The sequence below is a fragment of the Melanostigma gelatinosum genome (genome assembly GCF_949748355.1).
Source record: "Melanostigma gelatinosum genome assembly, chromosome: 23".
In the NCBI taxonomy this organism is placed as follows: domain Eukaryota; kingdom Metazoa; phylum Chordata; class Actinopteri; order Perciformes; family Zoarcidae; genus Melanostigma; species Melanostigma gelatinosum.
Genome location: NC_136656.1, coordinates 1,525,941 through 1,551,001, shown reverse-complemented (window position 1 = coordinate 1,551,001; position 25,061 = coordinate 1,525,941). Strand labels below are relative to the sequence as shown.

Sequence of the window (25,061 nt, the reverse complement as noted above, 5' to 3'; positions counted from 1 at the left end):
ACACACCGACGGTTGGGCGTCGGTAGGGTGACCACCACCGGAACAAACGGAAGAATACCGGATAGACCAGATGGATCAGGGTCCTGGTCCTCAGGGTCCTGGTCTGTGACGGTCTCTGCTGAGTCGGGCGGAGGACGGACGCGCTGCCTGCACAGAACCGGTTACCGGGGCGTTAAAACCAACCGTCGCTCCCCATCTTTAACGGTATCACATATTTATATATATATATATATTTATATTATATATATATATATATTGTATCACGTGTTTTATTGTAACTGTCTGTTTTAACCCTCTATTCGATAAATGTTTCCATATTTATATATTTTCATATTTATATATTTTAACACTAATATGCAATACGTCATGTTTAATGTTACGTTCATGGTGCGCGTTTGACGTTAATTATGTAGAATTTAATGATATTTTTAACCTCCATGACTTCGCAATATAAGGCCTGAACATGGTGTTTTTGTGTCATATAAATATCGATATAATATAATGTATAGAGCTAAACAGTCTGTTTAATCGAGTTCAAATATTCAGCAGGCCTAACGTATTTTAATATATTGTTAAAATGTACGTTGATGAGCAACAGTGCGTTTAATGAACTCTTCTTGATAGAAATATTCTACGTTAATGGATGAAAAATGAGCGATAAACACTTTAATTAAACATGTTTTACCGTACTTCACATTAAGTATGTGGTCTCTGGGTCACAGCCAGTAAAGTGGTCTTTAAAGGTTTTTAAAGAAATATATATCTCCTCATATTTAATCTTGATGTTATTCATTTTAGTGAATTGGTTTGGTTCACACACAATTCAATATATTTAAGAGGAATTATTCTGATTGTGTAACGTTAAATGTTGCAGTTTGGTAGAGGAGATATATTACATTTATATTTATTATATTTTACTTCAGTAAAAGTAGCAACAACACAGTAAATAAATACTCGTATATCATTCAAAATATACTTGTATATTAATGTAAATATTATTTATATTATTGGATTGTAATTATTGTTGCATTAATGTGTTCATCACTTTAATGATGCAAAGATGAAGCAGATTACAACTACTTTAAATACCTACAGTCTATAATACCTCATTATTTATTCATTGATTATACTTTATTAATTATCTGAAAGTAACTAAAGTTAGTAAATAAATGCATCGGACTAAAACAAAGTACAATATTCTGAGATGTCGTTGAGTAGAATTATAAAGTAGCAGAAAATGGAAATACTCGAGTAAAGTAGTTGAAAAGTGTACTTATACAGTTCTTAGTTATGTTCCATCAGTGGGGAGACTTACATTTTAACACACAAATATGTGCAAAAAATACGAATAAAGCTACTTTAATTTGGGAAGTATTTTAGACTGCGGCCCATTTTTAGCAAATTTTAATTTATGTATTTCTACTTTAACAGAATAAATGCTATGCTTTGTTAGCTAGGTTGAGCTCACACTTCTAAAAATATTGCTTTTAACGTCACATTTTGGGTTTGGGTTGCATTTTGTTAGAGACTCTGGGAACATTTATAAAAATAAACATGAAATATTGTTGTTGTTCTGAACCAGAGCATCCAACAAAACATGGTCTAACCATTCCTGGATGATGCACCTTGTTAAAAGAAGAAAAAGATAGTGAATAAATCCTGATAACCTGATTGGTCGCCCCCCCCTCCGTGGCTCACTGGTCCAGGATGTGCCGGTAGTCGTCGCCGAGGGTGAAGCAGCCGTGATGCCGTGTTCCTGTGCGGAGTGGAGGAGGTGGATCCGCCCGCTGGTTCTGCTTCTGTACGCTCTGCTGCTGGTGGCCGTGCTGCCGCTCTGCATCTGGGAGCTGCAGAAAGACAAGGTGCTCCTCCATCTTTACCTCCGTCACCATCAGCTGGACCTCCAGCTCCACTCAGGAGGAGAGGATCTGGTGCTTTCAGGAGCTTCATGTCTTAGAAATGAAGCTGCAACGATTAATCGATTAGTTGTTAACAGTTAACTTATTCAGCAACTATTTTGATAAGTAACTTTTTAAACATAAAATGTCTAAATTCTCTGATTCCAGCTTTGACATGTGAATGTTTTCTGGTTTCTTTACTCCTCATTGGCGGTAAACTGAATATATTAGAGTTGTGGACAAAACAAGACATTTTATTGAGCAAACAACGTATCAATTAAATCAAGAAAATAACAGACACACTGATCGACAATGACACTAATGTTTATTTGCAGCCCTGCTTCGAAATATGTGCTGTCTTTACTTACATTTGACTGAATATACTCACATACTTTTACTAAAGAAACATCATCAATGCAGAACTTTTACTCATAGCAGAGTACTTTCACAGTGTGGTATGAGTACTTTTACTGCAGTTTCTGTGGTATGTCAAGTGCTACGAGAAATACAAGGACGAACGGTGACCGTGAGTCTTTTGGTTCTTTACCTCTGTAAATATGAAGAAATGTTTTTTATTGGAAAACTGACAAGAATGTGAAAAAAAACAACCTTGAACAAAACAAAACAGTTTTCCTTCTGGTGTCTCTTCGTCTCCGTCCAGGTTGGGACTCACAGTAAAGCCTGGTTCATCGCCGGCGTGTTCGTCTTCCTGACCATCCCCATCTCTCTGTGGGGGATCCTGCAGCACATCGTGCACTTCACCCAGCCGGAGCTGCAGAGGCCCATCATCAGGTAAAGACCGCGTCACTTCATCAGGTAAAGACCACGTCACTTCATCAGGTAAACACCGCGTCACTTCATCAGGTAAACACCGCGTCACTTCATCAGGTAAAGACCGCGTCACTTCATCAGGTAAACACCGCGTCACTTCATCAGGTAAAGACCGCGTCACTTCATCAGGTAAACACCGCGTCACTTCATCAGGTAAACACTGCGTCACTTCATCAGGTAAAGACCGCGTCACTTCATCAGGTAAACACCACGTCACTTCATCAGGTAAACACCGCGTCACTTCATAAGGTAAACACTGCGTCACTTCATCAGGTAAACACCGCGTCACTTCATCAGGTAAACACCGCGTCACTTCATCAGGTAAACACCGCGTCACTTCATCGGGTAAACACTGCGTCACTTCATCGGGTAAACACCGCATCACTTCATCAGGTAAACACCACGTCACTTCATCGGGTAAACACCGCGTCACTTCATCAGGTAAACACCACGTCACTTCATCGGGTAAACACCACGTCACTTCATCGGGTAAACACCGCGTCACTTCATCGGGTAAACCCGCGTCCCTTCATCAGGTAAAGACTGCGTCATCGGGTAAACACCACGTCACTTCATCGGGTAAACACCACGTCACTTCATCGGGTAAACACCACGTCACTTCATCGGGTAAACACCGCGTCACTTCATCGGGTAAACACCGCGTCCCTTCATCAGGTAAAGACTGCGTCATCGGGTAAACACCACGTCACTTCATCGGGTAAACACCGCGTCACTTCATCGGGTAAACACCACGTCACTTCATCAGGTAAAGGCCGTGTCATCGGGTAAACACCGCGTCACTTCATCAGGTCAACACCGCGTCACTTCATCAGGTAAAGACTGCGTCATCGGGTAAACACCGCGTCACTTCATCGGGTAAAGACCACGTCACTTCATCGGGTAAAGACCACGTCACTTCATCGGGTAAACACCGCGTCCCTTCATCAGGTAAAGACTGCGTCATCGGGTAAACACCGCGTCACTTCATCGGGTAAACACCGCGTCACTTCATCGGGTAAACACCGCGTCACTTCATCAGGTAAAGACTACGTCATCGGGTAAACACCGCGTCACTTCATCGGGTAAACACCACGTCACTTCATCGGGTAAACACCACGTCACTTCATCGGGTAAACACCGCGTCCCTTCATCAGGTAAAGACTGCGTCATCGGGTAAACACCGCGTCACTTCATCGGGTAAAGACCACGTCACTTCATCGGGTAAACACCGCGTCCCTTCATCAGGTAAAGACTGCGTCATCGGGTAAACACCGCGTCACTTCATCGGGTAAAGACCACGTCACTTCATCGGGTAAACACCACGTCACTTCATCGGGTAAACACCGCGTCCCTTCATCAGGTAAAGACTGCGTCATCGGGTAAACACCGCGTCACTTCATCGGGTAAAGACCACGTCACTTCATCGGGTAAACAACACGTCACTTCATCAGGTAAAGACCACGTCACTTCATCAGGTAATCACTGCGTCACTTCATCAGGTAAACACCGCGTCACTTCATCGGGTAAACGCCGCGTCACTTCATCAGGTAAAGACTGCGTCATCGGGTAAACACCGCGTCACTTCATCGGGTAAACACCGCGTCACTTCATCGGGTAAAGACCACGTCACTTCATCGGGTAAACACCGCGTCACTTCATCGGGTAAACGGCGCGTCACTTCATCAGGTAAAGACTGCGTCATCGGGTAAACACCGCGTCACTTCATCGGGTAAACACCGCGTCACTTCATCGGGTAAAGACCACGTCACTTCATCGGGTAAACACCGCGTCACTTCATCAGGTAAACACCGCGTCACTTCATCAGGTAAACACTCTTTGTCTCTTTGTCTCTTCCAGAATACTATGGATGGTGCCAATCTACAGTTTGGACAGCGTGAGTCATCGTCATAATCACAAACACACACACAAACAGGAAATCTCTCACGTCTCCCCCCATAACAACTTCGCCCTCTGTCTCCCCCCTTGTGTCTGGAGTGGCTGGCCCTGCGGTACCCCGGCCTTGCCATCTACGTGGACACGTGCAGGGAGTGCTACGAGGCCTACGTCATCTACAACTTCCTGGTGTTCCTGCTGAGCTTCCTCAGCAACCAATACCCGAGCCTGGTGCTGATGCTGGAGGTGCAGCAGCAGCAGCCTCACCTGCCGCCGCTCTGCTGCTGCCCGCCGTGGCCAATGGGAGAGTAAGAGAGGAGGTCATGTGACGGTCTGTGACTCACAGAGGACCTGAGGGCAGAGGTTAAAGTGTTCCTCTCTCTGCCCCCCCCCCCCCCCAGGGTTCTGCTGTTCAGGTGTAAGCTCGGGGTCCTCCAGTACACCGTGGTCCGGCCCGTCACCACGGTGATAGCTCTGTAAATTTACCCCCGTAACCACGACGACGGGTGTTTTTGATACCGTGTGACACGTCAACAACGTTCTCTCGTCTGCAGGATCTGTCAGCTGTGTGGAGTTTATGATGAAGCCAACTTCAGCTTCAGGAACGCCTGGTCCTACCTGGTGATCATCAACAACATCTCACAGCTGGTACTCACACACACACACACACACACACACACACACACACACACACACACACACACACACACACACACACACACACACACACACACACACACACACACACACACACACACACACACACACACGCCAGCTGGGAGTATTAGTTAATGTCACATTTATATACTCTAATTATTTAGTCATGTTTATGTATATTTCTGTCGTACATGAAAACCAAATGTGTAAAGTAGAAGTTATATTTCACTACCTCTCATGGACCAATGAAGCTCTCTCTCTCTCTCTCGCTCTCTAGTTTGCCATGTACTGTCTGGTGCTGCTCTACCGATCCCTCAGAGAAGAGCTGACTCCCATCAGGCCGGTGGGGAAGTTCCTCTGCGTCAAACTGGTGGTGTTCGTCTCCTTCTGGTGAGGAAGCATGAAGAGAGTCACTCATCGTGTGTTTCTGTTGGTTCACCTCAGCGTTAGTCAAACACACAACATGCAGCTTGATCCTGGACCACCATGGATCCAGATCACCTGTTAATTACTTCGGCATCTCGAGATAACAAAGCAGGTTTTTCTCGAGGTAAAAAGATTAATTTATGTTGATTCCTCAGGATTCAAAAGGCTGATTTCTGTAGATCAGTAGTCCCAGTCGTGGTCTGATCAGCACCACGGGAGTCTGGACAGCTCCTCTTCAGACCCACTAGGGTTCAGTCCGTTCTATATACAGAGTTTAACGTGCGAGGATGTAAATAACTGATTGGTTGCTGCCTTAGTGCCGACACACTAAGCTCCTCCCCTTCTGTCTCCAGGCAGGCGGTCTTCATCGCGTTCCTGGTGAAGGTCGGCGTGATCTCCGACAAACACACCTGGGACTGGGACAGCGTGGAGGCCGTGGCCACCGGACTGCAGGTACGTCACGGGAGCTTTGAAACGTCTGCGTCTCCTTCAGTGATGTTCAGACCAATGAACGTCTGAAACACAAACGTTCTGCTGAAGAAGAACATGAACAAAGTGCCATCAGATTATTGATGATCGATGTGTTGATACAGGACTTCATCATCTGCATAGAGATGTTCCTGGCTGCCATCGCTCACCACTACACCTTCACCTACAAACCATACGTACAGGTAAACACCCCTCCATTCATCTAACCCCATCAATAATCCCATCAATAATCTCATCAATAACCCCATCAATAATCTCATCAATAATCTCATCAATATAATCTTTAATCGGATCCGTCCAGGAAGCAGAGGAGGGGTCGTGTTTCGACAGCTTTCTGGCCATGTGGGATTTCTCTGACATCAGAGCTGATGTCACAGAGCAGGTGCGCCATGCTGGTGAGTTTATTGATTGTTGATTATGTGTTGAACTCTTCAACAACAAACAACTCGTCTGCTTCAGGAGCTGATTAAAGGGATTTAAGTCAAATATATTCTTCACCTTTCTTATATATATACAGTAAACATACACATGTTTTTTTAAATTTGTTTATTTGTCGACTTCATATTATTGCATGAATAATATAATTATTTATGTATTATTATTTGATATATTTTTCTAATTGTTTTTATTGACATAATAATACAAATTAAAATAATAATCACAATAATAATAACAATAATACAAATAGAAATGATGATAAATAATAACAATAACAATATGAATGTGGTAAACATCTCTCACCCCCTCAGGTCGGACGCTGCTGGGTCGTCCCAACAAGATGTACTTCGGCGCTGCGTCTCAACCCGAGCACACGGAGCACACCGGCCTCCTCTCGGGGTCCTCGTCACAGGACCCCGTCGCCCCGGCGGCCACATCGCTGCCCTCCTCCCCTTCCTCCAGCGGGCGGTACCGAGGCCTCGGACACACCCCCGCACCGCACTCCATCTCCGCCCCCGCGGGGTTCACCTCCTCGTCCTGGGACGAGGACAGCGACGACGCCCCTCCCCCGACAGACGACACGTAAACGCTCAGATTTAATAAGTCGGAATATAAAAATATTAGTCGTCTGAACTCTCGTCTCCACGTTTGTGAAGAAGAAGACAAACTGAAGATGGATGTCATGGAAGAGAACGAGTCTGTGACCTCACCGCCATGTTTCTTGAGTATTTTAAATAATAATCTCCCCGTTTGAAACGTTTGAAATCTGTATTTTGGATGTGAGATGATGTCATTTTGATGAATGTTTCTCCAGCTGTGGAAATGAAAACATATTTAATACACAAACATATTTAAGTTGCTGTGGTTCAAAGGGGGACATGTCATGAAGCTCCGCCTCCATCAGAACAAGTGATTCAACAAGCCAATCACATGTGGCTCCTCCTCCAGGACACAACCTCACGAGCCAATCAGAGCCTTCTAAAAGAGAGCTCTTAAAGAGACAGGCGCTAAGCCAGACGGAGGGTGAATACAGGTACATTCAGACAGTACGAGAGAAATACTTCAAAGCAAGTAAAGTGTTCCAGTATAAAGCACGCCTCCTCTCCTTTCCTTTAACTCTCCCTCAGTGCTGAAGTGTCCTTGGGCTTTGACTGTTTGTTCTATCGTGAATACAATAAAAACCATCTCAGCACCAGGAGGTGATGTACATAACATTATGGACATGGAAACATGTCCATGAAGTGAAGTAATAAATCATCATCACATTATTCTACATCATCTCTAATCAGCCTCACAGACCTCAGCGAGTCACAGTGAGTCTGCAGAGGAGACGAGATGAAGGTGAAGATGATGATGAGGTGACATCTAGTGGAGGAAAACAGACCACAGCGAGTCCTTCACGTAACACACAGTGACGTCACAACTGAGCTGCAGGCATCTGACAATGGATGCTCGTGCAACATTTATTATGATCTGTTCGTAGCAATAAAACTGCAATAAAAGCACTAATAACACTGAAAATACTCCAAAACCTGAAATAAAAGTACTATCTGCTTAATGTACTTCAAGTAAAAGTATTGATTGTGCAGTAAAATGTTCCCCGTCAGTGTTTTACGATTGAATCTGATGTTTTTAGATTCATATTGGTTCTGCTTTATGAATGTGTATGTTTAACAGCAGGGCATCATATTCTATATTCTATAAGATCATCATGTTTGCAGCGTCGCTGTGCTGTTGGAGTAAATGACGTCACCTTCACTGCATCACAAACATCTGTCTACCTCTGAAGCGCTTCATCTGCTGTTTCAGTGTGAACTGTTGGTTCATGTCTACGGGAACATGAAGGTTTGTTCAGCACGTCATATTGGGATGAATGGGTCACTGGTTTGGCTGACGGTTGGGGGGGGGGGGGGGGTCCCCAGCTGTCGCTCCCCCCCCCCCACTCACTGAGGAAGGGTGGGGCGTCTCCATCAATGTTTCACAATAAGAGCCCTGACTCCTACAGAAGAAGATAGAGCATCTGATGCACAACATTGAATTCATCTGAAGTGAAAAACAGGAAGCACTAATCAACACGTCGTGTCCCGTTTGTTTGATCCAGACTGTTTGTGTTTGTTTGTGTGTTTTGTTTGTGTTTGTTTGTGTGTTTGAGACAGACAGAGAGAAAGAGAGAGAGACAGAGAGAGACAGAGAGAGAGAGAGACAGAGAGAGAGAGAGAGAGAGACAGAGAGAGAGAGAGAGAGAGAGAGGGAGAGACAGAGAGACAGACAGAGAGACAGACAGAGAGAAAGAGAGAGCGAGAGAGAGAGAGAGAGAGAGAGAGAGAGAGAGAGAGACAGAGAGACAGACAGAGAGAGAGACAGAGAGAGAGACAGAGAGAGAGACAGAGAGAGAGAGAGAGAGAGAGGGAGAGACAGAGAGACAGACAGAGAGACAGACAGAGAGAAAGAGAGAGAGAGAGACAGAGAGAGAGACAGAGAGAGAGACAGAGAGAGAGAGAGACAGAGAGAGAGACAGAGAGAGAGAGAGAGAGAGAGGGAGAGACAGAGAGACAGACAGAGAGACAGACAGAGAGAAAGAGAGAGAGAGAGAGAGAGAGAGAGAGAGAGAGAGAGAGAGAGAGAGAGAGAGAGAGACAGAGAGAGAGACAGAGAGACAGACAGAGAGAAAGAGAGAGAGACAGACAGACAGACAGACAGACAGAGAGAGAGACAGACAGAGAGAGAGAGAGACAGAGAGAGAGAGAGAGAGAGAGAGACAGAGAGAGAGAGAGCTGTCATCACGTATGAGGGAGGAGGAGGGAGGGGGTGTGCACAGTGCAGCTGGTCTCTCCCTCCCTCCTCCCTCCTCCCTCTCTCTCTCCTCTCTGCTGCAGCGGCCATGCTGCTGTCCGCCGCTCGTCTCGTGCATCCCGGTCCTCCTCCTCCGGTGTAGCCTGAGCCTCCTGCAGCGTCCCTGAATCCCGGGTTAGCGGACCGGCTCGGACCGGGTCGTAGTTTGCGGTTCAGTCCCGCCCCGGATCCACCGGAGCGGACCGGAACACTGCAGGAGGAGAAGCCTCCATAGCAACAAAACCGGTTCCACGGCATTATGGGTAGGTGCCTCCCTCTCCGTTTGAATGGCGCTGTCAGCTCGGCTCAGCAGCGAAGAGCGTTCTCTATCAGGTTCAGAGGTTTGAGCTTTCACAACCACGTGATGCAGCAGCTCAGTCTGGCTTCAGGTACATTGTAATGTTCATGCAAACCAATGAGGATCTCTCTCTCTGGCCTTTAAAGGATATTTAATTGCACTACGATACGGTGGGTGCATTTCACGTGCAACCTCTTTTTGCATGTTTGATTTGGCTCTGAAATATGAATAACGTGCATGCATGAAGTCTGTGTGTTGTGCTCAAAATTAAACCTGAACTAAAAGCAAGCCTGCGTTCAGTACCGATTACATCGTCCTCTCTTTCTGCAGCAGCAGAGATGTGTGAAGGCTGAACGTGTATCACATCTATCTCATCAGTGAAAGCATCATTATCTTCTCTGTTTTTGTCAGTGATGGAGTGTTGAGGAGACAGAAAACCAAGAAGATACCAGGACTACCAACCATTGCACCAGGTGCACTGCTGGGACTCCAGAGACCACCAGGTCTGCACAACCAGGGTACTGCAGGAAGGTAGTGCCCGACGTACAGCCGTCAAAGCGGTTATTTATCAAGAACCTCCACCTGGTCTCTCCGGGTTGAAGCATGAATTAAATACCTACATGTGGACAAAGGGCTGTTCGTAGTATTACATGAAGTTGAAATAGGATACCACTGGATCCACAACAGCGTTATCTGACGCTGGAGCTACATCTACTACCTTTTTACTCGTCAACCAGGACCAGATACCTACTCTTCTTCAAACTGGTTCATTGGTGCAACTGGACTAGAAGTCTGAACACAAAGGGATGACAGCTGGGTTTTTGAGAATTAAAAACCAAATTTTGAGGACTACAACCAGATGACTGCGTCTACAAAAAGGCTACAGAGTCACCAAACTAACAAGCTAGAAGCCAGGTAACCAGGACAAGAGTCACGGTTTGTGGTTGTTGGAAGATGAATCTTGTGTAGCAGGGGCTCTGTTTAACGCTACTGGACCGGTATTCACCATGTCTTTGAGTAAGACACTCGAGCTGGAGCACTTTGACGAACGCGACAAGGTCCGCCGGGGTCGGTCCACCCGCACCAAGAGAGACCACTCCACCGCCAGCGCAGGCGGGGGGTCTGGACCCAGTTCCCGGGGCAGCAGCCTGGTCCCTAGCCCCGCCCACAGCACCAACTGCAGCTACTACCGGACCCGAACGCTGCAGGCGCTCACCTCGGAGAAACGGGCCAAAAAGGTCCGGTTCTACCGCAACGGAGACCGGTACTTCAAGGGTCTGGTGTACGCCGTTTCCAGCGACCGGTTCCGCTCCTACGATGCGCTGCTGATGGAGCTCACGCGCTCTTTGGCGGATAACTTGCATCTGCCACAAGGGGTGCGGTCGATCTACACCATCGACGGCAGCAAGAAGATCACCAGCATGGACGAGCTGGGGGAAGGTAGGACTCACGGCCTTCTCTTTACTCTGCCTTTCATTCATTCATTATCCATCCTTCCCTTAAAGTAACAGTTCAACATTCTGACTATCGCACAATGCACACTCCCTGTGGTTAGCGGGAACGTCTTGGTCCGGGCCTTGGGATTGGGTTAAAATCCGATGCTAGCTTTAATGGATTTCTATTGGTTGTATAAAATCAGGCGGCAACCTCTGGGTCTTAAAAGGGAATCCAAAGCTTCACGTGTTAAAGCTGCATTCTCTCTAGTGTCCACCAGGGGGCGACTCCTTGTTGTATAGAAGTCTATAGAAAATGACTCTACTTCTCTCTTGATTTATTCCCTCAGTAAACATTGTAAACATGAGTTTATGTCTCAATCTCTAGTTTCAAGTCTTCTTCAATACAGCATGATGTTCATTTAGTACATTATGGTCCATTTAGAGTCACACAGACCATAAAGCAGGGGATGCTTTAGGGCGGGGCTACATGCTGATTGACAGGTCTCTACCACGGTGTTGTCCGGTCTGTGCGTTCCAATACCCAGACTACCATACTATTTAGAATATTACAAACACATTTGCTGTGTCCCAATACGTAGGATGTCAAATACAGTTTGCCAAAAACACCACGACACTACATCTGGTCAAATTTCTCCAGCATGCTTTTCTGGCTATTCTGACCCACAATCCTTTGCGCAGCAGATAATCGGGACAACTCGACTTATTTATGCAAGAAAACCGTCTCGCAAAACTGAAATTTGACTATACCGAGGTGTCTTTGTTAAAGTAAAGCTGTTGCCACACAAGGTGCCCACTGTCACATATGTCTGATGGTTTTTAATGACTGAAGAAAACAAAGTTTTCTGTCTTTGCTGCCTCTAAGGAAAGAACTGTGTTGTCACTCTGCCTGAACCGTCTCTCATTGGAATCAATGGACATCTGGTGCACTGTAACATTACATCACAGTCCACGACACTGAGTCCAGATCATCCAGACGACCCGTCACTCTCTCCATCCATCAACCAATCGATCGTCCTCTGAACTTCCTCACTGTCTCCTTCCTCTCTGAGAACCCACTTGAGTTATTTATTTCTGCACATCATAAGTTCATGATATATATTCAGATACCGTCAGATACATACTGAAGTCACGATGCAAAGAAAATCTACTTTATATCTACAACCATTTCATCTTTCCTTAACAGGGATCCCTCTTTAAAATCTCTTTTTTTAAGAGGAAGTATGTTCTCAAAATGCTTTTATATTGAAAATCAAACTTTAAAAACATTTTATACAACAGTGAAATTCACTCCATTCATATCATGCTATATTCTGGAGATTTGATCTGACAGTGACTCTGAATCTCAGATATAAATGTTCATTTCTTTATAATGTAACGTCCGGCCTGCTCCTCCTCTCTGTTGAACATCACTGAACATCAACATCGATGTGTGACTGGTTGTAATGTCCACTAATGAGCGTGAGAGCCAGAAGCCCTTCAGCCAGAGATGCACTCAAAGACGGATGCATCACTCTTCCTCAAACAGAAGCTGCCAGAGAGGGACGCTTCGGTGACGTATAGATCGTAAAGAACACCATTTATGATTTAGATTTTTGTTTTCAGGCAAGTTTGTACGATTAAGTGATCGACTTTAAGAAAGGTGGATATTGGAGTTTACGTAGAAATTCAAATGTCCGAGACTTCTTTTACATATCACGATATAGTTAACGTCATATCTCCATAACGATGCATATCACGATATCAGTCCTTTTATATTCATAATTGTATTAAGAACTTTAGTGCAAAATAATCAGAATATCTATAAAATGTAGTTAGTATGTTCTTATTATGAATTCAGACGACGTCATTGTGTATCACGATATGTATTTCATCACGATATGATTCCATTGAAAATGATCAGATCGAATTATCACCGGTCCTATTTTTATTTATTTCAGATGTTTAATCAAAAGATCTTCTTTTTTTATGGTTAGAGTCCCATCTGTCCCATCGGTCCCATCTGTCCCATCGGTCTATCGGTCCCATCTGTCTATCGGTCCCATCTGTCTATCGGTCCCATCTGTCTATCTGTCCCATCTGTCCCATCGGTCCCATCGGTCACATCTGTCCCATCGGTCCCATCTGTCTATCGGTCCCATCTGTCTATCTGTCCCATCTGTCCCATCGGTCCCATCGGTCACATCTGTCCCATCGGTCCCATCTGTCTATCGGTCCCATCTGTCTATCGGTCCCATCTGTCCCATCGGTCTCATCTGTCCATCGGTCCCATCGGTCTCATCTGTCCCATCGGTCCCATCGGTCCCATCTGTCCCATCGGTCCCATCTGTCTATCGGTCCCATCTGTCCCATCGGTCCCATCTGTCCCATCGGTCCCATCTGTCCCATCTGTCCCATCTGTCCCATCTGTCTATCGGTCCCATCTGTCTATCGGTCCCATCTGTCCCATCTGTCTATCGGTCCCATCTGTCTATCGGTCTCATCTGTCCCATCTGTCCCATCGGTCCCATCTGTCTATCGGTCCCATCGGTCCCATCTGTCTATCGGTCCCATCTGTCCCATCTGTCCCATCTGTCCCATCGGTCCCATCTGTCCCATCTGTCCCATCTGTCCCATCGGTCCCATCTGTCCCATCGGTCTATCGGTCCCATCGGTCCCATCTGTCCCATCTGTCCCATCTGTCTATCGGTCCCATCTGTCCCATCTGTCCCATCGGTCCTGGTCTTTAACCACAGTCCATGTTGCTCTGCTGGTCTGTGTTTCAGCCAGCTGTTGAGCTCACCATCTCTGAATGCTTGAGCATGAAACTAAATGATGTTTTTTCAGGACTTTACTTCATACAGTATTTTGTCAGATCAACAGTATAACTGGTTCTTCCCGCTCTCTCTCTCTGCTCAGGCGAGTGCTACGTTTGTGCCTCCAACGAGCCGTACCGAAAGGTCGACTACACTAAGATCTCCGTCCAGAGCTGGAAGCCAGGTGCCGGAGCCGGAGCCGGAGCCGGAGCCGCAAGCTCGAGCTTGAGTCGGCCCTCCACGGTGTCCGCAGGGGTGTCGGCGAGCACCGCCGCCGGCTCCTCCAAAGAACGCCTCGAGGGCCGCGAGGGTCGTGAGGGCCGTGAGGGTCGCGAGGGTCGCGAGGGTCGTGAGGGCCGCGAGGGTCGTGAGGGTCGCGAGGGCAGAGAGAGCAAAGACTTCATCAAGCCCAAGCTGGTGACGGTGATCCGCAGCGGCGTGAAGCCTCGCAAGGCGGTGAGGGTCCTGCTGAACAAGAAGACGGCGCACTCCTACAACCAGGTGCTCGCCGACATCACGGAGGCCATCAAGCTGGACTCCGGGGCCGTGAAGAGGCTCTACACGCTGGATGGGAAACAGGTGAGAAGATGTTTTGAGTCTGTGGCGGATCAGCTTTAAAGGTCTTCACATTGATACGAGATCAGATGGAGAAACAGGATTTGGTTTCATTTGGACATTCAACAATCAAACATAAACTATTGTTCACAACACTTTACCGCACAGACTTCTGCTTTGGTAATTCCTCTCTTTACAAACGGGTAAAACTGTTCTCATACAAATGAATGATTCCAAGCTAATTGGTGTTATCGAGGTATTTTACGCTTTCGTTTTAGGGTTAAAATAAGAGGGACGATGCTTTAAGCCTGGAGTTGTTGATAAAAACTGACATCCAGCCATTGGTTGAGCCTGGCTCCGCCCTCTCGTGTCACCTCTGGTTGCAAAAAAACAAGATGGCGACCGCCAGAAACCAAGATGGCGACGGCCTAAAACCAAGATGGCGATAGCCAAAAAGTAATATGGAGACTCGAGGGTTCAAAGCTGTGGTCCACAACACAATGGGAGAATATACTGTATATATATACAGAATATAAATATATATATAGATATATATATATAGATATACAGTATATATATATATATATATTAGGGCTGGGCGATAAATCGATTTAATCGATTAATTCGAATGTGTGCTTTAAGGCGATGTGTTTTATTGAAAATCGAGAAAATCGCCCCCACCCCTTTTTCCCGTAGTAGAGTGCGCGCGCATTGTTTACAAACTAAAACAATGGCGGCCAGCAGCTTCACTGCTGGCCGCCGCAGCCGCCACCTCACAACAACAACCCAGCATTTTGGAGACATTCACCAACTGTACTCCGCATGAGAAGAAGAGTGCCCGGTGGAAAGCCATCACGGATGCAGTCGCGATGTATATCGCAAAAGATATGGTGCCCATATACACCGTGGAAAAGCCGGGGTTTATTCACCGTCTCAAAGCTTTGGACCCCAGGTACATGCTACCAAGCCGTAAACATTTTTCTGACGTTGCCTTGCCTCGGCTGTACAATAGTACACGCCAAAGGATCTCTGCGGAGCTGGAGGGGATATCATTCTACTCCGCAACAACTGACCTGTGGTCCAGCAGGTTGACCCAGACACCGATCCACTTGACTGGTGGAAGCGTCACCAACTTAACTTTCCAAGGCTAAGTACTTTAGCAAAGAAATACCTCTCTGTGCCAGCTACAAGTGCCCCCTCTGAGAGGCTTTTCAGTGTGTGGGGGGGGGGCATTGTTACATGCCACCGTGCATGCCTGAAGCCAGAGGTAGTAGACAGGCTTGTCTTCCTGGCAAAAAATATTTAGAAAAAACATGCACTACTGTTTAATACTGTTGGTTATGTTGTGAATGCACTTGATTTTGTTTACATGCACTTATTTACTGTGCAAAATATGTTATGTTGATGTTAGATCAGATGTTACACTTTTGAAAATGTGAATGTTAAAGGGTCATATACATTTTATTTCATGCTGTGTTTGTATCAGTGTATTCAGTTAGAAAAGCTTACTGTAAAAAGTTACATTTGCACAGTTGTTTACAATGGAAGGCTACTATTTAATGCCATTTAATGTTATGTTTAATTTAATTTTATATTTAAATGATTCAGGCAAACAAAAGAGTGACCAAATACTTTTTGTATACTACAGGCACCTTTCTACAATGTTCAGGTTTTGTTTGCACTTTATTTTTATCAACCTACTTGGGAAAATCATCACAAAATAAAAGAAAAAATTGTTTTCAACAGCTTCTGTCATCTGCAAAAAATTTTGGGGGAAAAAAATCGATTTAAATCGTGAATCGGATTTTTTGTAAAAAAATCGGAGATTTTTTTTTTAGGCCATATCGCCCAGCCCTAATATATATATACTGTATATATGATGTCAACCGCTCAGCCCCAAACTGCAGTAGAATCAGAGAACACAGGCTGAGTGTAAAGAATCATATCACTGCACTTCATTGTAAAATCCCTGCTGGTTTGCTGAATATCAGGATGGATTTATAAAGGAGCGTCGTTAAGCGTTCCGTTTTCAGTTTCCAGGGCGCTGAGTCTCTTCTGAAGCTGAATATTTGGTGCTTCTAGTGAAATACAGGCTGTCTGTCTGTTTTAAAGCCAGTCGGCTAAAGTACATTTGAACTCTGAATGAGTTCTGATCCTCCTGAAACTCTTATGTAACTCATACAGAGTTGAGGATTTAAAACGTAACACACGTTAACTGGTGGCTATTTTTACCCCACACACACACACACACACACACACACACACACACACACACACACACACACACACTCTCTTTGACGGTACAGATAAGGCTGTCTGCTGCGACACAATGAGCTGAATAAAGAGTCGCTGCGACTGAATTAAAGTTGTTGCAGCTCAGATTCAAACATCGGCGTCCACCAACAAACACACCACTCTACCTATGTGTAGATGAGGAGAGTTGTGTGTTTGTGTGTTTGTCTACACATTACATTTTGCTCAGTTGTTGCTGCAGCAGAGTCGGCCTTGTGTGCTGCCTTCAAAATAAAAGCATCCATTACATTCGAACTCTTCAGCTTTCTTCTTCTTTTATTTTCTCAATGGTTCTTACTGATAAATACTCAGCTCATGTTAAGTGTAATCAATGTTTGTTCTTTAGATTTTATATCATGAAACCTAATAACGTTGAGTTATCTGCAGACCTTCATTTAGCTGCATTTGTTGGTTTTATTTAGTTTCTAGTGTTGTTTTAAGAAGTGAATGTTGAGTTCATATTTTGATGGACAGAACTGTGTGAAAATAAATCTAAAATACCGATTAGTTTACTCTGAATGGAGGCTTTTATTTTGAAGGCAGCGCGTCTTACTGAAGGCTTTTATTCTTTGTCTGCATCAGACGGCTTTCAGACTCTGTCAGTCTGAATGAAACTCTGTGTGTGGGTGTGTGTGTGTGTGTGTGTGTGTGTGTGTGTGTGTGTGTGTGTGTGTGTGTGTGTGTGTGAGAGAGAGGGAAGCAAGGACGGGGTGGCTGGTTACCATGGTGACCACACTGCAGTGTCAGTGTGTGTGTGTGTGTGTGTGTGTGATGGGGTTTTCCGTCCCGCTGCTGGAAGTGGCTGCACAAACTGAAAGGACGAAGGGAGGACACACACACACACACACACATGCATACACGCACACACACACACACACACACACACACACGCACACACACACACACACACACTGCAGTTCCTGAGGCGTTGAAGCGATTGGAGAGAGGAGGTGAAATCAAGGACAAAAGGAGGGAGGAAAGGAGGGATGGAGGAAGAGGAACTCGTGAGTAGGGGGAGCCTGAGGGAAGAGGAAGGAAAGGACAGAAGGTGTCAAGTTGTGTAAAAACGCCGGTTTCTCTCAAACAACTCATTAAAGTCCTTTGTTAGTACGACTTTCATCTTTATTGAAGAATTCTTCGGTCTGTTAAATCTGCAGCGAGTTAGCTTAGCATAGAAACCAGCTTGTAGTAACGTAGCATATTATACTTCCACTCTTCTACTTTAGGAGGAACGTTGTACCTTCTACTCCACGACATCTATTTTACAGCTTCAGTTACTTTTCAGATTCAGATTTTAGATAAAAAAACTGAATATTAGCTTTTAAAATACGATTTGGACACAAGCGCTGTGGGCAGCGAGTCCCCGGTTCGATTCCCGATCTCCCGTCTCTGTTAAAGGTAACATGCAGGATGTAATGATGTCACACAGAAGAAGATACACATTTAACTGCAGATCAAAGTTCATTTAGCTCAAAGTACTAATGTAGCTTTACCTCAGGAGAATTATGAATCAGGACTTCTACATGTTACAGTGTACTTCTACTTTACTGTACTTTCACTTCAGGAAAGGATCTGTCTGTCTGTCTGTCTGTCTGAGATGTTTTGATGCACAATATTGTATTTTAATCCTCATGACATTTCTCAGAGATGAGTTTGTTTCTGTGAGTCCATCTGTCGTCTGTCTAGTCACACGTGTGTGTACTGCTTCCTCAACGTTGATTATTCTGTGTGTGTGTGTGTGTGTGTGTGTGTGTGTGTGTGTGTAGCTGACCTGTCTGCAGGACTTCTTCGGGGATGACGACGTGTTCATGGCGTGCGGGCCGGAGAAGTTCCGCTACGCTCAGGACGACTTTGTGCTCACACAGTGCAGCAAGACACCGGCTTTCGTTAGCGGTGAGACACACACACACACACACTGATTACTGTCTTAAGCATTAAATCACACCACAAAGTTCTGATAATAAATACCTCTCTCGCTCTCTCTCAGAATGCAGAGTCAAGGTACCTCGCCCTACCGCCCATCCCAATCCCAAAACTACAACTCCCAAAACCCCCAGCAGCCCCAGCCTGTCCTCCAAGACTCCTCCCAAAGGCCTCTCCAGAACGAGGTCACCTGGTCCAGGTGTGAACCAACAGGAAGTCACTGCTCTACATCAATGTTTCTACAGGTGTGATGAGCGGATTGTTTTTGACCAATGAGATGGCTCGTTTCTCTTGTGTGTGTGTGTGTGTGTGTGTGTAGCCAATGAGGCCTCAGGATCGCAGTCAGCTGTGAAGCCGTCCAGGTCAAGCCCCTCCCCCACCAGCCCCGGGACACGACGCAGCCTCAAGGTCTGATCCATCGATCCATCGATCCATCGATCGATTGATTGAAGCAGTAATGGCTCGGTTCTTCAAATATCATGTTGCTTCAAATGTTTTATTAATATGTTTAACTTCAAGCCAAATCTCATGTAATAAGTTATAAATATATAACTATAAATTAAAATTATATATTTATTACAGTTGTTTTTTTTAACGGATCTTAATCTTCGGATTTACAAGAAATGCCGATGCAAACAAAAAACAAATATTCGTTGTGTAATTCCAAATGATAGGTTCCCAACTTGTGTCTTCATCAGCTGACTTACTGAATTAACTCATTGTCTTCTCTCTTTCTGATCGCATCCCCTTCAAAATAAGACTGAATCCTCTCTCGTTTTACTCTGAAGGTCTCTCCTCGTCGTGCTTCCTCCACAGATGTGAACGGAGAGGCTGAGCAGCCGGACGACACCGTCGTTGAAGGTGTGTGTTGATCTCAAGAACAGACTGAAGAGCCCTGAAAACAAACTAAAGATGATTCCTCCTCCTCCTCCTCCTCCTCCTCCTCCTCCTCCTCCTCCTCCTCCTCCTCCTCCTCCTCCTCCTCCTCCTCCTCCTCCTCCTCCTCCTCCTCCTCCTCCTCCTCCTCCTCCTCCTCCTCCTCCTCCTCCTCCTCCTCCTCACAGTGAACGGGAATCGCTCCGTTTCCTCCTCCACCATCAGCGACAAGTACAACGTCGGTAAAGTGATCGGAGACGGAAACTTCGCGGTGGTGAAAGAGTGCGTGGAGCGGTGAGGAGCGTCAGTGAGACACTTTATGAATGTGTGTGTATGTCAGTGTGTTAACCGTACAGACGACGGAAAACACAGCAAAAATAAATACACGAAACTAAAACAACAACAAGCAACATAGACATCTATAAATCAATAAATAATAACAATACAAGATAAATGTAGACGTTGTCTTGAACAGACATTTTTATTTGAAAGCCACTATGAGGAACTTTCATGTTGTGGTGATTCTGGCACCCCCTGTGGACAGAAGTGGTATTGTCTCTGAGCACCAGGGTCCCTTTAAAAAAGCGAATTTTACTGCGATTATTAAGAGTTTTGATTTAAAAAATACATTAAAATGAATAATTATTAATTATTAAATAATAAGTCAGATCTGTATTGTTTCCAAACGTCAAGTCATTTTTTGGGTTATTAACTCAAACGATCCATCAATTGTTCGTCATCGATCAGTAAACAAATGAAAACATTTGCTGATTCCAGCTCCTCAAACGTGAGGATTTTCTGCTTCTCTCAGTTTTATGTCATCAAGTTTTTTTGGGGTTTTTTGGACCGTCGGTCGGACAAAAGAAGAGAGTTGAAGACGTCCCAGTCAGTTCATAAATCTTTTCATGATTATTAAAGAGTAATTAGAAGCAGCAGCCAGAGTTACTGGAGGTCTGTCTGGTTGATGGGCGGCTGTAGGAGTGTCTGTTGTGTTTTGATTGACAGGTCGACGGGACAGGAGTACGCTCTGAAGATCATCGATAAAGCTCGCTGCTGTGGGAAGGTAACAGATTATTATCATTCTCCTGCATTATTATAATAATTATGAATGAAAGATGAATCAGATCCAACTTATACCGAGTTACACCGAACCGTTAAACCACACTCAACCTTCAGCCAATCAGGAAGGAGCAGCTTCCATCACGTCCAACACCAATGTGGTGTTTCACATCATGTGGCAGCAACACGTTTAAAATGTGTGCAAAAATCGATATGTTACAATAAAAGTTTATAATAGATATTGAAATAAAGAAAATTATAGAAATGTATTAAATACAATTGTAAAAAATAACTCAATAAAATGTGTTGTAAGTGAGTGCTGAGGCCAGCTCTATTGGATTTATAGCCCGTCATGCAGCTTCTTGTGTCGGGTGTCACTTTGTAGCTTCATGGGACCGGCTTCCTTTAAAATAACGAACGGCCTGTTGCTGTGTGAGCGCAGCAACAACCTCAACACGACAGGAAGTAACCAGCTGAAGAGCTGTGGTCATTCTATGTAAGACGACGGTAAAGTATTCCGTTGAGCTTTTGAGAGTCATTCCTCTGTGTGTGTGTGTGTGTGTGTGTGTGTGTGTGTGTGTGTGTGTGTGTGTGTGTGTGTGTGTGTGTGTGTGTGTGTGTGTGAGAACAGGAGCACCTGATAGAAAATGAGGTGGCGGTTCTGCGGAGGGTTCGACATCCCAGCATCATCCAGTTAATCGAGGTGGACGAGACGCCCAGTCAGCTGTTCCTGGTCATGGAGCTCGTCAAGGTGCCGCCTCTTCTTCTCTTCTTCTCTTCTTCTTCTTCCCGTTTGTCTTTGCGACCGAGAACATGAAGAAATATTTACGTTACTATTTTCCCGCCTTCAGGGCGGCGACCTGTTCGACGCCATCACCTCCTCCACCAAGTACAGCGAGCGAGACTCCAGCGCCATGGTGTTCAACCTGTCCGGAGCCATCAAGTACCTGCACCGCATGAACATCGTCCACCGGGACATCAAACCAGAGAACCTGCTGGTACGCACAAACACACACACACACACACCGTGCAGTTTAACATCTACTCTTTTGTGTTGTTCAGTCTGAGTGTGTCTTCTGAAGTGTTGTGCTTGTGTGTGCTGCAGGTGTGCGAGTACCCAGACGGCACCAAGTCGCTGAAGCTGGGCGACTTTGGTTTGGCGACGGTGGTGGAGGGGCCGCTGTACACCGTCTGCGGCACGCCGACGTACGTCGCCCCGGAGATCATCGGCGAGACCGGGTGAGGAAATCAGTTGCTGGGCGCTAGCTAAGCTAAGCTAAGAAGGTGAACAGACACTTTAATAAGAATCTGTGTGTGTGTGTGTGTGTGTGTGTGTGTAGCTACGGTCTGAAGGTGGACATCTGGGCGGCCGGAGTGATCACCTACATCCTGCTGTGTGGATTCCCTCCATTTAGAAGGTCAGAGTGTACAAGGTTTGGGTCATCCACAACGTCAAAGTGTCCTTTTTGGTCCAGTTCATTCATAAAATTTCGCTGCTCTTCTTCCGCTCCTCAGTGAGCATAATGTCCAGGAGGAGTTGTTCGATCAGATCCTCAAAGGGAAGCTGGAGTTTCCGTCTCCGGACTGGGACACCATCAGCCTCCCAGCCAAGGTAAAGACAGCTTAAAGGGCCAGTGTGTAGGATCTAACGCCATCTAGTGGTGAGGTTACAGAATGCAACCAACTGAAACTTCTACGACACAAAGACGTAAATATCCTCCCCTAGAGCCAGCGTTTGGTTTGTCCATTCTGGACTCTTGGTTCGTCTGGTTAACTTTAGTTGAATACGTTTGAGTACTAAGTCAGTTGTTATCACAGAAACTCTTCAGATTGTTTTACTTTCTTATTTAAATCATGATTTTGTTGATAAACCATGTTTATTTGGAATATACACAACATATTGAACTTTGTCTGTGTCTAATCATAATGAAATCAAAACACTGAAATGTTCTTAAGTTTCTATGATTGACTGCGGCACAGACACCATGTATGTGAAATTGCCACCAGGTGTAGAATATGAATTCAGACCGTTTACTGCCGGCTGCTAACCGTCACATGACCTGATCCTCAGATGCTGATTAGTCAGATGCTGCAGGTGAACGTGGACACTCGATTCACCGCCGAGGAGATCCTGTCCCACCCCTGGGTGACGGTAAGAGCACACACGTGTGAAAAATGTCTCTAAGCATTTTCAAAACTTGCACATTCAAGTAACTCATACAAAAGTAAAAACAAGCATATTGAATTATAACTCAACAGTTAAAAAAGTAATCTGAGTACTCTTACGTTAACTTTGTTCAGGATGAGGCTCCGGTAGACTCCACCACTGTGAGCAGCACTGCAGAACAGACCGGTGGAGACGCACTGGACCCAGAGCAGGAATCCCCAATACTGGAAACCAAACAAGTTCCTTCACCTCTGGTTTAAATCACATCAATCTTCCATTAACTGGGAACCAAACACAACACGGATTTTTTGTTTTTGATCTGCCAGAAACCCCACAAAGGTCTAGATCCTTCCAGGAAACCAGATAAGTTCCCTCAAATCTGGTCCGGATCTTGTCCTGTTTTTTCACCACCGTCAGTGTAGAACACGTCCTGTTTGATCTTTTGGAAACCAAATGAGTTTCATCTCCTGGAAGCCAAACCACCATCTGGTCGAGTGAAGGACCCGTTTACACCTACTGGGAACCAAATGAGTTCTCTTAAATCTGAACCAGAACAAACTCCCGGTTTCTTCGACTGGAAACCAAACATGTTCCCTCATTCTTGGTCTACAACAGATCCCCGTTCATCCACTGTTCCCTCAAAACTCCTTCCTTCAGCTCTGGTCTAGAATTGGCCCCGTTTCATCTCATGGAAACCAAACAAATCCCCTGACCCCCTCTGGTCCAGAATATGTCCAATCTACTTGTGTTACTGCTGGTCCAGAAGTTTCCCGTTGCCTGGACACAAAACCAGAAAAAGTCTTCTTTCATCTACGATAATAAGCTTCCTCACCTCTTTATTCTAGAATAAATACCTTTTATCGACTGGCGTCTAATCAATTCTGTTTCAACAACTGGAAACCATCAAGATCACCCCCCTTTGGTCTGGAACACGTCATCTCTGGTCTAGAATGTATCCCATTTAAATGTATTGGAAACCAAATAAGTTCCTTCAAATCATGTGTTCAAGGATATGTCCCCCTTAAACAACTTGAAACCGAAATCCCACACCTCTGGTCAAGAATACGTTGCTTTAAATCATCTGCTCTAGAGTATGTCCCCTTTTAACAACTGGAAACCAAATAAGTTCCCACACTCCTTTGTCTGAAACATTGTCCTTTGCATGTACTGGAAAATGAACAAGTTCCTTTAAATCTGGTCCAGAACAAGTCCCGTTTCACCTTCTGGAAACCAAACAAGTTGCTTTGTTGCTTCAACTTGACACCAAATGAGTTGCCCTCTCCTTGGTCCATTTCATCTACTGGAGACTGAAGAGGATTCCTCACCCCTAGTCTAGGACACTTGGCGTTTGCGATACTGAAAATTCAAGTTGTCCATTGCTATTTCCAATTATCTCCTGGAAACTGTCCTCGCCTTCGGTCTAGACCAGCATCCTATCTACTGAAGACTTTCACAAGCCCCGCCTCTGCTGCTGTACTGGAAAGTATTTACATGTTCTTTGATGAGCTCCATCAAGAAATGGGGTCCCATTTTATTGTTGGCAAGACCCTCATGAAGTCGCCTCACTGCTACCTGAAGGACACGCACCATACCAACACTGGGAGACCATGAAAGTGATATTGGGCACAAGTGTTTCATCACCTGGCGTCTCTTGGGACTGGACCCATTTCCTGAGAATGGCCCTTAACAAAGGCCTCGAACCGCTTCCACAGGGATATTAGCAACAGATTTCACTATTTTCTCAGTAGCCCGTGCCGACCTGGCGACCAGGATGTCTTCCACTTATTCTGGGAAACGTCCCGTTCATCCTGCCTTTACCCTCCAGCTCTCCTTCACGCTGACCTGAAGGACGTTTCTTCCACTTGGCGCCCACCAACCTCGAGGAGATATTTGAGTACTGTGCCTGTTTACGCTGCTGATGAATTACTCCTTAATATCCTAAATCTCAGCCCTTTCCTTCCATAGGCTCCACTCTTCAGACCCCCAGCACTCGTCAGTGGCTGTATAGACGGACGAGGCTCGTTGTTTTGTGGTTTTTACAGATTTTCGCAAAAAATATATTGATTGATTGCCTTCTTGCCAAGATTTGGGTGAGAAAATGTCTACCATTCCCCCGTCTGTACGTAAAGCGTGGAGGCAGTTCAAAATATCCACCTCTAAAGCTCACTGATGAACCTA

At 45.3% G+C, this 25,061-nt stretch overlaps 2 protein-coding genes across 2 annotated transcripts; both read left to right on the top strand.

The window, feature by feature from the left end:
- The first annotated feature begins 106 nt into the window (after positions 1 to 106).
- On the top strand, positions 107 to 7,748 carry LOC306796445 (transmembrane protein 184C-like). Its single transcript, XM_079295364.1, has 12 exons — positions 107 to 204; positions 1,707 to 1,862; positions 2,560 to 2,690; positions 4,587 to 4,623; positions 4,725 to 4,930; positions 5,024 to 5,098; positions 5,177 to 5,270; positions 5,557 to 5,669; positions 6,059 to 6,158; positions 6,299 to 6,376; positions 6,496 to 6,589; positions 6,944 to 7,748. The coding sequence occupies exons 2-12, from the start codon at positions 1,746 to 1,748 to the stop codon at positions 7,216 to 7,218; spliced, it is 1,320 nt and encodes a 439-aa protein (XP_079151490.1). The 5' UTR covers positions 107 to 204; positions 1,707 to 1,745; the 3' UTR covers positions 7,219 to 7,748.
- A 2,923-nt stretch (positions 7,749 to 10,671) lies between these two features.
- LOC306796254 (serine/threonine-protein kinase DCLK2-like) lies at positions 10,672 to 23,212 on the top strand. Its single transcript, XM_079295099.1, has 15 exons — positions 10,672 to 11,202; positions 14,115 to 14,590; positions 18,625 to 18,751; positions 18,846 to 18,980; positions 19,101 to 19,189; positions 19,570 to 19,642; positions 19,846 to 19,951; positions 20,663 to 20,720; positions 21,348 to 21,467; positions 21,568 to 21,714; positions 21,822 to 21,955; positions 22,057 to 22,134; positions 22,232 to 22,328; positions 22,788 to 22,868; positions 23,018 to 23,212. The coding sequence occupies exons 1-15, from the start codon at positions 10,770 to 10,772 to the stop codon at positions 23,141 to 23,143; spliced, it is 2,280 nt and encodes a 759-aa protein (XP_079151225.1). The 5' UTR covers positions 10,672 to 10,769; the 3' UTR covers positions 23,144 to 23,212.
- Positions 23,213 to 25,061: the final 1,849 nt, after the last annotated feature.